General features: G+C 44.2%; 2 protein-coding genes across 7 annotated transcripts; one reads left to right on the top strand and one right to left on the bottom strand.

Annotated features, from left to right (window-relative positions):
• Window positions 1-395: 395 nt before the first annotated feature.
• Window positions 396-11,922, top strand: LOC136490629 (pentatricopeptide repeat-containing protein At2g06000-like). 6 transcript variants are annotated; one of them, XM_066486840.1, is made up of 5 exons: window positions 396-2,250; window positions 2,696-3,186; window positions 7,344-7,457; window positions 7,616-7,701; window positions 11,823-11,922. In XM_066486840.1, the coding sequence occupies exon 1, from the start codon at window positions 492-494 to the stop codon at window positions 2,142-2,144; it is 1,653 nt and encodes a 550-aa protein (XP_066342937.1). In that variant the 5' UTR covers window positions 396-491; the 3' UTR covers window positions 2,145-2,250; window positions 2,696-3,186; window positions 7,344-7,457; window positions 7,616-7,701; window positions 11,823-11,922. The 6 variants fall into 6 exon arrangements, with proteins under 6 accessions (XP_066342937.1, XP_066342938.1, XP_066342935.1 ...); XM_066486841.1 differs by having other exon boundaries at window positions 7,552-7,701; XM_066486838.1 differs by lacking the exon at window positions 11,823-11,922 and adding an exon at window positions 10,696-10,822.
• On the bottom strand, window positions 3,180-5,523 carry LOC136490631 (protein LURP-one-related 6-like). Its single transcript, XM_066486844.1, has 3 exons — window positions 5,276-5,523; window positions 4,624-4,866; window positions 3,180-4,276 (listed from the first exon to the last, which is right to left on the bottom strand). The coding sequence occupies exons 1-3, from the start codon at window positions 5,498-5,500 to the stop codon at window positions 4,145-4,147; spliced, it is 600 nt and encodes a 199-aa protein (XP_066342941.1). The 5' UTR covers window positions 5,501-5,523; the 3' UTR covers window positions 3,180-4,144.
• Window positions 11,923-12,845: the final 923 nt, after the last annotated feature.

The following is a 12,845-nucleotide window of genomic DNA, read 5'->3' as shown; positions in this document are numbered from 1 at the left end:
CAAGGTTTAGCAAAAGATTTATCAAAGCTAGGTTCGACATCGTTACGCGTACCGCTAAGTAAAATGAACCAGTTTAGAGGAGCTGATTTCTATGCACATATAACCCTTTTGCCTTTGGCAAATGGTTAAGATTCATTATTGATAAACTTAAGTCAATTCATATGATCACTTTTCTCGTCATATTTGCGGGTATAATAAGTTTTTATATAAATTTGGACTCTATATTAAATCCCTTCCTGAGATGTATTGTATCCGATGTGATGTTTCAAAATATAGGATTTCGTGTTTCCTGAAATTGAACTTGTCGTTTTCGTAAGAAAAACCTCCGTATGAGAAAACCCTGCGCTTCCAGTCCATCTCCCTCCGTCCTCCGATGCGCATCACTGTGACGTCCATGCTGCCTCCCCGCATCCTGAGTCCATGACCGCGGCCGCCGCCGCCGCACCCTCCTCCGCGCGCACGCTCCGACACCCCTTCCTACGCATTCCCCGATGTTCCTCCGCCACGATACGCTCCTCCTCCTCCGCCTCCGCCTACCTCCTCACCACCCCCTACTCCGCCTCCTCCACTACGCCTTCAGCCCCGAGGCCCACCCGCCGCCGCAACACCCGGCCCCGGCAGCGCCGCACGCCGCCGAGCTCTGGATCGCCAAGGCGCTCGCGTCAGCGGCCCTCCTTCGTCCGCACTGCCTCCCGGCCTTCCGCGGCCTCGCGCCCTCCCCGCTTGCTGCCGCGGCCGCAGTCCGGCTCGCGCAGTGCGCCGGCTCTGCCCTCCGCATCTTCTCCGCCCTGCACTCCCCGCCGCTCTCTGTACCTCCTTCTGAGCAGTCCTACAGCCACGTTATCGCGTCACTCTGCCGTTCCGGTCGTCTCAGGGACGCACTAAAGCTGTTCGACCAAATGACGGATCAGGCGGGGTACTTACCCGAAGCAGGGTTCTTCTCGTTCGTGGCCGGCTCCTGCACCAATGCTGGCCTTCTTGATGCTGCGGCGACTTTGCTCACGAAGGGCTCCCGGTTTGGTTGTCGCATTGAGCCGTATGCATATAACAACCTCTTGAACTCGTTAATTGCCCGTGGCCGTGCGCAGGATGCTGTTGCTTTGTTTGAGAGCTGGATTCAGGATGGGCTGTATTCTCCCGATGCCAGGAATTTTAATGTTGTCATTAAGGGGGTGTGTCGAGTGGGGAATTTCCAGAAGGCACTTGAGTTAGTTGAAAGGATGACTGAGTTTGGGTGTTCTCCGGATACCATCACACACAATATTCTTGTTGATGGGCTATGCAGGGCGAAGCAGGTGAACAGGGGCCATGAGGTATTGAGGAGACTCCAGAGGGATGGTGTTTGCATGCCCAATGTTGTGACATACACCTCGGTAATATCAGGTTATTGTAAGGCTGGCAGGATGAAGGATGCGTTGTCAGTATATAATGACATGCTTGAATCTGGAACAAAGCCCAACACGGTCACATGCAATGTGCTTATTAATGGATATGGAAAGGCTTCGGACATGGAATCTGCAGTGAGAATGTATCGGCAGCTGATTCTCCGTCGCTGCCCTCCCGACATTGTGACATTTAGTTCTTTGATTGATGGATATTGTCGGTGTGGACAGCTTGATGATGCCATGAGGATTTGGAAGGAGATGGGTCAGCATCATATTCAACCAAATGTATACACCTTCTCCATCATAATACACTCACTTTGTAAGCAGAACAGATCAGCCGAAGCTCTTGGTTTTCTAAGGGAATTGAATACGCGAGCAGACATTGCTCCACAGACATTTATATATAACCCGGTCATTGATATACTGTGCAAGGGAGGAAAGGTGGATGAAGCAAACTTGATTGTAACAGACATGGAAGAGAAAGGGTGTCATCCTGACAAGTATACATATACTATTCTAATAATTGGGCACTGTATGAAGGGTAGGATAGCAGAGGCAATCACCCTTTTCCACAAAATGGTGGAAACTGGGTGTCGCCCTGACAATATTACAGTTAATTCTTTTATTAGTTGTGTTTTGAAGGCTGGGATGCCTAATGAGGTAGATCAAATAATGCTTATTGCTTCAGGTCATGCTTCAGCTAGTCAGAAAGTTTCTTCTCACCAGAGCCAAAGACTAGATATTTCAGTTGCTGTATAGTTGAATTGTGCTAAAATAAAGAATGTAGGGAAGAGCGCCTGAGCTGTCTCAGGTGCTTATTGCTGCATAGAACTGGGACTTCTCTAGATGAGAACAACGAGGCATGGTGAGTTTTCTTCTATTTTTATCAGTTGCCTCCTGCGTGGCACCTATACTAGATTGTACATTTTTTTGAACTATCTCTATCTCCATCTCCATTCTAACTCAAAATTACCTAATCAATGCTCTGGTTAGATTTAATAGCTTGACAGCATGCTTAATGCCCTCCCTACATTTTGGTACATCACAAATATAGTAACAATAACATGTTTAGTCTGAGAGAAATGCTGGGTCTAATAGCCTGATTGGATATGCACAAATTGTGGGCAAGATTTTACTACACTGGTCATGATGTGATCATTTCTAAGTTAAAGACCTAACTGGCATAAGTCCTTAGTTTGTTAACATACTTCATCATGTAAATCCCTCATTCCCACTCCAGTTTTATGTAATAAAACACTACTGAATATTGGAAGGCATTGTGCTTCTATCTTAACTTTTTTTTTTTGTAGGACATTCATCTAGAGAAACTCAGGCGTGAATATTGAGACATTGGTTGCCCCAAGGCTACCTAACTATCAAAAAGTAGTCAAACCAAGTTGATGCTGTGTAAGAATGATAAAGGTAAGCTATTTGGTGCACTGCGCATTCAGTGAAGTGATTTGCTGAGTCCCATAAAGAGGAGTCAAACAAGTGTCCATAGTGCTGCCCTGCTGCAGTGGTGCTACAAAACTTGCACACATAAATGCTGGACACGCTCCTCTAAAGATCATATCCAAGCATATGCTCTTTCAGTCGCTTTGGCCTTTTGCCAAGATTCAAGGGCAGCTACATTTGGGAGATTGTTAACTGGATAAGATTGAAATAGCAGATGAGAACCCATTGTTTGAAGAATTGGATGGAAGTAGATTTACTCTCTAGCAGTGGTACTTCAGTTGTATTCTTTCTTTAGAAGACTCGATGCTTGAAGAATTGGATGGAAGTAATTTACTCTCTAGCAGAGGTACTTCATTTGTATTCTTTCTTCTCTGTGTATTGTACTGTTCATCCCCATATAGAATTCTTTGTAGGAAAGGGTATACAGTAGCAGTATGCATATTGTTGTGCATTCTTCATGTCTACACAAGCCTGACTATACAGTTTTTGCTAGCTTATGTCTACATAAGCTTGACTATACAGTTTTTCCATTGCAATTTTAAACCTGCCTTTAAGGTGCTGAGTATTCAGTTTCTAGTTTTCCAAACATAATCTACAGTCTGTTGAGGAGCTTAGCGGACTGTCCTAGGAACTGGAATCACTAAGTCAAGGAAGGACTTCTATTTCTTCATGAAAGTTGCACATTTGCTTGTCTACTAGGCCTCCAAAATCACACTTTTTATCTTTTTGGGAGAATTTAAGTTGGTCTCAGAATTAAAATTAATTTTAAGTTGTTCAAATGAAGTCCAATTTAAGGCAGTAACATTCTTCATAATTTCAATTACTAAGTCAAGACATTTCCCATCCTTTCTCTGTTTTCGCTGCTTAAGAGAGATCACTTCATTGGACTTTTTAGACACCCACAATCGATGGCCATGGCCCAGTCGATCCAGATTTCTGGTGACTGTGGTACAATGTACACATTTAGTTACTTTATTCACAATTCATGAAAATTGCAATTCTTGTGTATTGAATTATATTAAGTACCAGGTACTATGTAACATTGGAATAGGGATGCTCTATGCTGCTGTACATTTAGTCAGTTAGTCACATCTCTCTGTTTATTAAAAAGATAATTAAGTGGCAGCGAAAGTTAGGCTCATATCATCAGCTGGCCTCTGAATGTTATTCCATGTGGGTCATACAGTCATTATGATGGTGCCAGCATGTGTCTATTTCTTGAAGATGAAAGTAGGTTGCAAGATCAGTGCTATTGAACATTTTTCTACTCTTATAAACAAGAGCAAATTCGCTAATTCATTCTATCAGCATCTGGTGGATTCTCCATGTATGTTGTCAAGAATTGCCATCACCCCAATGATGAAAGCTTGGTCATATCCTGACTGCACTTCCACATGGTAGAAGTCTTTGCCTCCTATCAGCTCTTTCATACCCATCTGCAGAACAGATACTATGTCTTAGATCAAATCCCTCTGACACTGAAATGCTGGTGGCATGAATGTAATGCTGCTTGTAAACTTCTACACTTTCATTTAAGTACTTGGCTACTTGCGTACACATGTACATAACAGGGTAGCACTATCTCTAGAGACGGTTATACATTTTCTTAGCCAAAAAATGCACCATGCCTATAGACATGCAGAAATAGACTTTATTATTTTCTGTGTTAATCATGACCTGGATCGGCTTGTGTATGCCTTTAATTAGTGACAACAAAAGGAATCTGCAAAAGAGAATGTACTACAAAAGCAGAGGTTTAGGGGATTATAAAGGCGCTGCATACCTGGGCTACTATTTTTCTGGTGCAATCAACTATTGTACAGTCTCTATCTGCAAAAGATCCACCAATTTCGAAATCCCAATTTTTGCAATTCCTCTTGGGTTCAATATGAATTCTAATCGGAGCACCTTGTGCTGTGCATGATTTTGGATCAGTTAGGCTAAAAACCAACTTGTTTTTTCCTTGGTAATCCATGGAGTATCCATTCCATTTGTTCCTTGTGCTTAGCGCCTGGACAATTCCTCCCTGCGGTGTAGAGTATTAATATGGTGAGCATAAAAAAAAAACCAGAGGAAATGAAGATATTGTAGGGCAAATATGTCATATGTGTTTTTCACAAGTAATCTTTCTGCCATTTCTCAAGAAAAAATTCTGCATCCTTGTTATTTTGTTCTCTAAGAGGTAGTCTCATTATCATAAATGGGAGCTGAAACAGAGAGGAATTCCGACATCTCCACAAAATTTAAGAGCTACCCTGTCCAAGCAAAGTGTGAAATAATGTAAAAAGCTCATAGGAATTATATCAACTTAATAGAGCTACAGTTATGGACCTATCAATTAACTTTTGTTCAAGTGAAACACGCAGAATCATGGAAAATCAAGAAATCATGCACCTTTGTCCAAGGGTTACTATTTTGCAGTTATGATCCGTTACCTTTTTAGAGATGAATAATATTGGTTCTCCTTCACCATCTTTGACCATGAGCTCTCCCTTGGATCCAAGTATTCCACAACCATCTACGACGAATACAATGTTATGACTGAGGTCAGTAACAACAAAACCGCCACCATTCACTACAATAGGTCTCCTCCTTATCATCAGCATTGTTGGAGTGCCTGAGCAAAAAATCTTGCTAACTACAGGAATGCTCTTGTCCATTTTGCTTGATGCTGGTCACAAATTGGAGAGAGAGAGATTACTTGTATCTGAACCCCTGTTTCTGTTTGTCTACCTTGCCTCTACCAAGTTCTGTGGCCAGCAGGCGAGTACTTATATTGGAGCAATGGATGATTGTTTCAAACAAGACAGTCTCCCAAGCCAAGAAGCAACGAGGAGAGTTCAGTAGGTTGGTGTGGTTCAAGAGTCTACAATGGAAAGTCACTGCAAGAACCTTTTCTTGCAAGTTGGACAAAAGCCCTGCATAAAGTAATTGCAGAAAAACTGTTCTGGTTTAATATAGTTTTGTCTAACTTTCACAAAGCAGCATCTGTCTGGTGGCCTTGCTCAGAAGTTTCTCCTTGCTCATTTGTATCTCTCTTCTGTGAGTGCTTCTTATGCACATTCTAACTGATTTCGTTGAGGTTGTAACCATTTTTTATTCTTTTCATCTCAAGCTGCTTGTAATGTCTAAGATGTGGAGCACATGGCATTTTTAGATGATAATAATTTTAGCAGAACATAGAGAATTTGTCACTGGCACTGTTTCTTATATTACATATACTTTTATCTTAATGAAGTTAGCCTTGTGTAATCCATACTTACGGAAAGGTACCTATGGTGTCTTGGCTCTGCACACATTCTCTCTACATGCTACTATTGTTTGTAACCTAGGTGATCAATAACTTCTTTTTTTCTGTTCAACTAATAAGCTTTCATATTGCGCATGAATCCATAAAAATGTTCTGTTCAGCAATTGAACATATGTCATCATAATTGGCAATATAAAGCATTACATATGCAGCAACCATGTTGATTAGCATGGAAGCAGTTATATATTGTGTGGTGAGCTGAAATAAAAGACGACATTGGAGGAAAGGTATTGAGAACAGGCCACCTGATTTTGCTAGCCTATCCAATTTGGCAAAGCGTGTTTGATCAAGCTATTAACCTATTCAAGGAAAAATACAAGGTGCCAAATGAAACAGGTGAAGAATAGCTTTACCAACAGCGAAATGAAGGCTTGGCATCTTGTTAGCATGTCATATGGTTAGGTGCCCATTGTATTCCTGTATTTTGTGCATTTCATGAGAGTTTGTCTCTTTTTGATCTGCACCTTTGAGTGCAACTATTATGAACTTTAAGTGTGCAAGCAATTTGAATTCTGAAATTTTACTGAACCTAGACCTTTTTTTTTTTTTTTTTTTGCCATTCCACTACTTAGTTTAGTGTGTTTAGAGCAAAATTTTAGCTCATTGTTGTTTGCACATCATATCCTTTTTCTTTTTCTTTTCTTTGTTCTAAAGACCGACATCTCTTGACGGTCCCTTTCATGCAATCAATGATGCTGGCTGGATGTGCTGAATCTTAGGATCCTTGATTTCTGAGGCACTTAGCAAGAAAAAAGTGCACCACCTATTCTTGATGTGAATACCATTTGTGTTGAAAAGGATTGGCCCTATTCTGCCACTGGTGTTTTCTGGTGGTCTGTAAAGGCTTCCTTTCTGAGGCTTAGAAAAATCCTTGATTTTCCAATATTCTCGTCCTTCACTGGTGATTGGTGGCGGACTATTATTGAGATGTTGCGAAAAAATAAGTGGCAAATTATTCTCTTTCTGTAAACCCAACCACTACTGGCACACCAGTTCTGGAATTTTTCTATGTGCCAAGCTGCATGCCCCCGATATTCTGACTTGGTTAATAAATTGGCCATGTTGTTGCCGAACAGTCGAGCAAACATTTGCTAGAGCCGTGGGCTTTTGTTGCAACCTCTAATATAGCTTTGGTACAAGATGCCTAACCTAAAGGATTCTCATGCCTAACCCTACTGTTCATCTATGTCCAGGGAAAGTTGAAACCTTAGCATTGTGGGACATCGTCAAACATTTCTGGCAAGCAAAGTCTTCGGCGGTTAACAAGGGTGTGTTGACATGTTCACTGGTCGCAAGAGGAATCACCGGTGAGCTCTTCCCATCCCACTGAACCTTTGGGACTAAGCAATCACCTGCTAAAAAAAACTTGACTCCATCATCATGTCTCTCTGCGGAATGCAGTTTTCTGTAGCTGGGAGCCGTGAGCCCGTGAGCATAACTTTCGTTCTTTCTTGACCTGTGGTAGATGGAGCTACTATTCGTTGCAGCGAAAATGCTGGTCGCAGATGCAAAGTGGACGGAAGATTCACAAAGTTTCGGTGGAGACTTGGGGTAACACCTTCTAGCTTTTTGTTATAGCCTCAAGACCTTTTGATGACATAAACGATGTATGATGATTGATGCTCGGAGAAATGGGTGGTTGGGCGCGTGAGTTGCAATAGTTTTGGTGCGTGTAGTATTTAGGGAGATGGGGGATGTACGGACGAGGCGTGAGAACCCGCCGCAGCGTTTGGCAGTGGATTGATGAATCGGAGAGTAAGGGGGCGTTTGGTTGCCAGTATATAGATGAACCAGGCTCTGAAGATGTAACTTCAGCGTATTTGGTTACATGCACGGGAGTCTGAATCTGGCTCTCTAGATGCAAAAGGCAGCCAGAGCCTGGCTCATATTTACGTTTCTGATAAGCAAGGCTCGCACGGTGAAGCGTAGATTTTTTAATGATGCAATTAACATGTGATTAATGTATATTAAGTGGTATTAGTGTATTTTAAAGTAGATTAAGATATTAGAAGTAAAATTAGGACTATTAGAGTGTAGTTACATAAGTCAAATATTACAAAATTACTTAGTTTATCTATTTTTATTTTATAAGACAGGATCTCTGGTGAGTCAGGCTCTATATATGCAGCCAACCAAGGATAGGTGCACCACCGTAGCCCTTGAGCCTAGCTCTCATATACAATGCAGGCTCCCTAGAGAAGGGAACCAAACGCCCCCTAGGGCTCCATTCGGTTCTTTCGGCGGGCTGTTCGGTTTCGGCGCTATACAAATTTATAAAGAAACCGTTCGGTGGGGAATGATTTCCCCTAACCAAAGGAGCCCTAAATATTTTTTTAACTGCTCTTAAATTTAGGGGAGTAGCTACAGTAGAGGCATCTGTTTCTTTGAGTATTTTTAGGCGATGAACATCAGCCGTTGTATCTTGATCAAATGTTCCCTAATGTTTCTTCCTCCTCTAGACTGTTGTTCGTCTTCTCTCAGTCCCCCCTAATGCCCTCCTTTAGCTCCGGTGGTGTCCCTGTTGCTGAGGTGCTCGCCATTGTCCCAGTCCCGCTACCGTCACATTCGCCCTAACTATTCCCATCAGGATATCCATCGCCGTCGCATTCGCCCTGACTATTCCCATCGGGATGTCCACCGTCGCCCATAGTCAGCGGCTCTCATTGCCTCACTACCCTACCCACAAAACGTCACCATCGATGGGTCTGCATACCAATCCTAGCCCATTTTTAAGTCCGACGGCCATGAAGCCCCATCACCTCTCCGTCGCGTCCGCACTGCTGCCCTGCCTCGTGTTGTCGCTACCGACGCCACTGTGACGCTGTGCTGCGCTGCCGCTCCCCTTGTCCTAGCACGCACGTGGGCTGTCCTGACTGCCCCGCGCCGTCGCCTCGCCTTAATGGTGCAGCGGCCGCGCATGCTGCGCCCCCACCTGCCTCCGCGCACGCACACGTGGTTTGGCCGCATTGTTGTGTAGCGGGTGCACAGACGTCGCCTTAGGTCCGGTCGACCACGTCCCGCCAAAGCGAGGACGACCCGAGCCCACCTGCCGCGCCCCGTCTCTCTCTCTCTGCTGCCGCCGTCGAGCCGCTCCATTAAATTCGCCAGGGAGGGATCACCTCAAGTCGATTCGTTGCGTTGTTGGCTCCGTCACACAGCTGCCTAGCTACCCGTCCTCATCCCGCCTTGAATGGCGCCCGGTCGAGCTCCAATCTTGGAGTTTCCCCGCCGCCGCGCCGATAAGGCCGTGTCCAGCCACGGGTGTGGGCAGCTCTCCCGTCGTCCCCCTCGAGCCAATTCACCTACACCACTAGCATCGCCTTGACTCCCTCTCCACCTTGCGCGCCTTAGTCGAACCGCTACTGCCTCCCCTTCATCGCTGACGCGACCGTGCCACCGCGGTGTGCCGTCGCACGGCATGACCGCACGTGGCCAGCCTTCCTCCATCATCCTCCGCCCCAACCGTCACCTCGGGTTGGTCCATGGTAGCCTCCTGATGCTTGCGCGTTAATCAATTAGGCCTGTAGCTGCCCCAGCTTACCGGAGCAGTGGTGCCGCCATTGCGGATGGCCACGCGTCGCTGCAGCTTTCCCCAGCCAGTCGTGCCACCCTGCACCGCCGCTTAGCGTAGCCGCTCAGGTCGGAGAAGGTGATCGACCCGTTAGGTGGGCCCATGCAAGTCCTAGGTGGCCAGCGTAAGCGCTCAGTGTCGCCGCTCGCCGCGCCGCCGTGCACTGAGTCATCGAGGGTGTGCACGGGTGAATTAGGAAAAGGCCAGGGGGTTAAGTGAGAAGTTATGAGAGAGGGAAAAATAGTGTTAGTACTTATTTGTAATTTGGGAGAAGTGCGAGGTCTATTTTGCAAAAACGTCAGAGCACGGGGTTTTTCTCGTCGCGGGCCATCTCCGCGTGGGCCGCACCGCGGGCCACCACGCGCTGCGTCGTGTGGGCCGCGCGTGTGGGCCGCTCGAGAGAATGCGTTTTTCTTTTTCATGAGGAATTAAAAATAGTTTTCTAATATAATTTTTGAGCTGATCTTTGGTAAATCATATAAAATCATGTAGGTATCTAAAAATTGTGCAACCAATTTTGTTAGGTTCCTAAAATTATGCTCTATCTGTTAATGTATTTAGTTCATATATGTGCTTGTTGATACCAGGAGCTATTAAATCATCTGAGAGTGCTTAATATTATTAAGTTAATTATTGTAGGAATTTTTATGGTAGATTAGTGATAGCTTTGACTCTGAAATTTTTGTAGTAGCTTCATGGCATTATTAGATGCTTGCTGTAATTTTCATAGCTCTAGAATAGACTACTTAATATGGTAGCTAAATACCCATTAAGGCTAAATGAATTAGGGCGTGATAATGGTTTATAAAAATTAAGCAGTTATAGGGTGAGCTTAGAATCTATTTGGTAGGGACAATGATTAGCTTAGTATCTTAGTCATTAGAGCTAGCTTAGTAGCTTAGTATGCGTATGCTTATTTTAAGAGTTGCTGTTGCTAAAATACTAAGTGTTGCATCATCATTGCATGCATATAGAGAATGAGTTGGTGGAGTTCGTGACTGCCGGAGAGCAGGAGTACGAAGAGGTGATCGAGAAGTACGAGGAGGAGGTCCTTGTGCAGGAGGAGGTCCTGGAGCCGTCACTGACTGACTCACCTGACAATCCGCATGCCCAAGGCAAGCCTCGGTGTATAACCCTTATTTTGAATGATCACTAGATATATATATGTGATGTGCATTTACGTTATAGGATTTATATTGAAACTAAATGCATAGATAACCTACCTATGAGTCCTACTAGCATAGGTCGAGTAGCTGCTATGCTTGGGCTATTGGTAGCGTGAGTAACCTGCCGTTACTCACAATAGGTGATTATTATTATTACTCTCAAGAAAAAATGGTGAAAGAAAATGGAGACCGGGTAGGGATATGATACGGGTATTGGTGGGTGTAATAGGTTGTGTCCCGCGACCAATGGGACATAGCTTGGTTACACTGTTTTCTCTATCCGTGTCGGTTAAGGACCGTCCGTTGCTGTGGATTCTAGTCAGGTCATAGACTTATTATTCTGAGCACATACTTGCTTATGGGAGCGGGAAGGCTCGTTGCTCTCTTATCATGGGTTTTGACTCTTTTCGGACCGACTGATTGGAGACGGGGATGGTGGAGGTCTAAGCACCACACTGAGTCCAAGACTCAGGAGTGGGGGCTTGGAGTCTAAGTTTAGATGGGGACCTAGACCCCTTGATAGGAGAGTGGTGGGTTGGTCTTGCTTGTGCCCGGGGTACAAGCGAGACGTGTGTTTCGGGGTACCCAGCTAGGATACATTGGTTCGTGAATCATCGTGTGATACAGTACGCCTTGTCTATGATCTAGCACTGTAGTAAAAACTGGAAGATGAAAGAGAATGAATGGATATGATTGCTCAACTCTTGCTTGAAAGTGGAACAGGTGCTTACATAGAATAGTTAGCTAATGAACTAATCATGACTGCTAATAAAATACATACATAAGGATTCACTACTAGTAATGCTTTTTGCAAAAAGAAAACCCAACAAACCTTAAAGCTTATCATATCCTTTGGAGTTGGGAAATTATTCTCACTAGTCGGGTAAGTCTTGTGAGTACATTGTGTACTCAGGGTTTATTTACCCCTGTTGCAGGTGCAGCTTGAGGAGTGGCTGTTGTGTGGAGGATTCTTCTGGTCGGCACAGACGAATCCTTGTCTCTTATTGTTAGATGTTATTTCTATTCCGCACTCTGAATTTGGTATTGTAATAATGTATTTTCAAGAACTCTTGTTGTATGAAATGGACTAAGTATTGTAAACTCGTTCTCATTATTGGATCCTAGGTGAAAAACATGGATTGTTCGAGTTCTCCCTTAGGGTGTGTTCAACGGAACCGTCCGATGTAGCTAATTTTCGAGGTGCTTAGTGTTTAGTGGAAGACGAGCGCCTCTGAAAACGTGTTACCAGAGCCAATAATGAGTTACGAGTTTCATAACTCTTTTCAAAACCTAAAATTTGACCAACAAAAATTTTGTAAAAAGTAGGATGCGATAAAATTATGTAAATAAGTATAAGCCCTAGTAATATGGTCTATCTAGGATAGCGACACTCGTTTTATCTAATTAATTTTCTGTAGATACACAAATTACACTGCATAAGAATCGTTTAGTAAGTGGAAAGTGAGTTTGCGATGTGCCGAAAATTTTTGCGAATGCCGCTATGTTCTGGCTTGAGTGAACGGGTAGGCCGATGCATGTATCATGAAAAAAGAATCTTGCTTAAACTAAACTTCCCCCACACGTATAATTTGGATTAGCGAATTGATATGATAACCTAAAAGAATGCTTTAATAAAAGCCTTATCATTTCTCTAAGTCTCTTGTTCCTAATCTAGAGGGTTGTCCCTAATGGTTAGTCCTTATCTGTTTATAGATGAACTTGAGGCCTGGTCTGGGGAGTACCAGTGCTGGGGCAGACCAGGGTGATAACGGTCGCGGTGAGGACAATGGCAACACCAATGGGGATAGCCATGAGGCCCCACTTCTGGCTCCTCCTCCTCCGCCACCACCACCTCCGATGACCCATGCGGAGATGATGGTGGAGATGCTGGCTGCTCGGTGCGAGTCAGCCTGTGCCTTGGAGATGCTTGCCCAGGCTATTGGTGGCTTCGCCCGTGG

Source organism: Miscanthus floridulus, chromosome 11, assembly GCF_019320115.1.
Source record: "Miscanthus floridulus cultivar M001 chromosome 11, ASM1932011v1, whole genome shotgun sequence".
Classification (NCBI taxonomy): domain Eukaryota; kingdom Viridiplantae; phylum Streptophyta; class Magnoliopsida; order Poales; family Poaceae; genus Miscanthus; species Miscanthus floridulus.
This window is presented reverse-complemented; position numbering and strand designations above follow the sequence as displayed.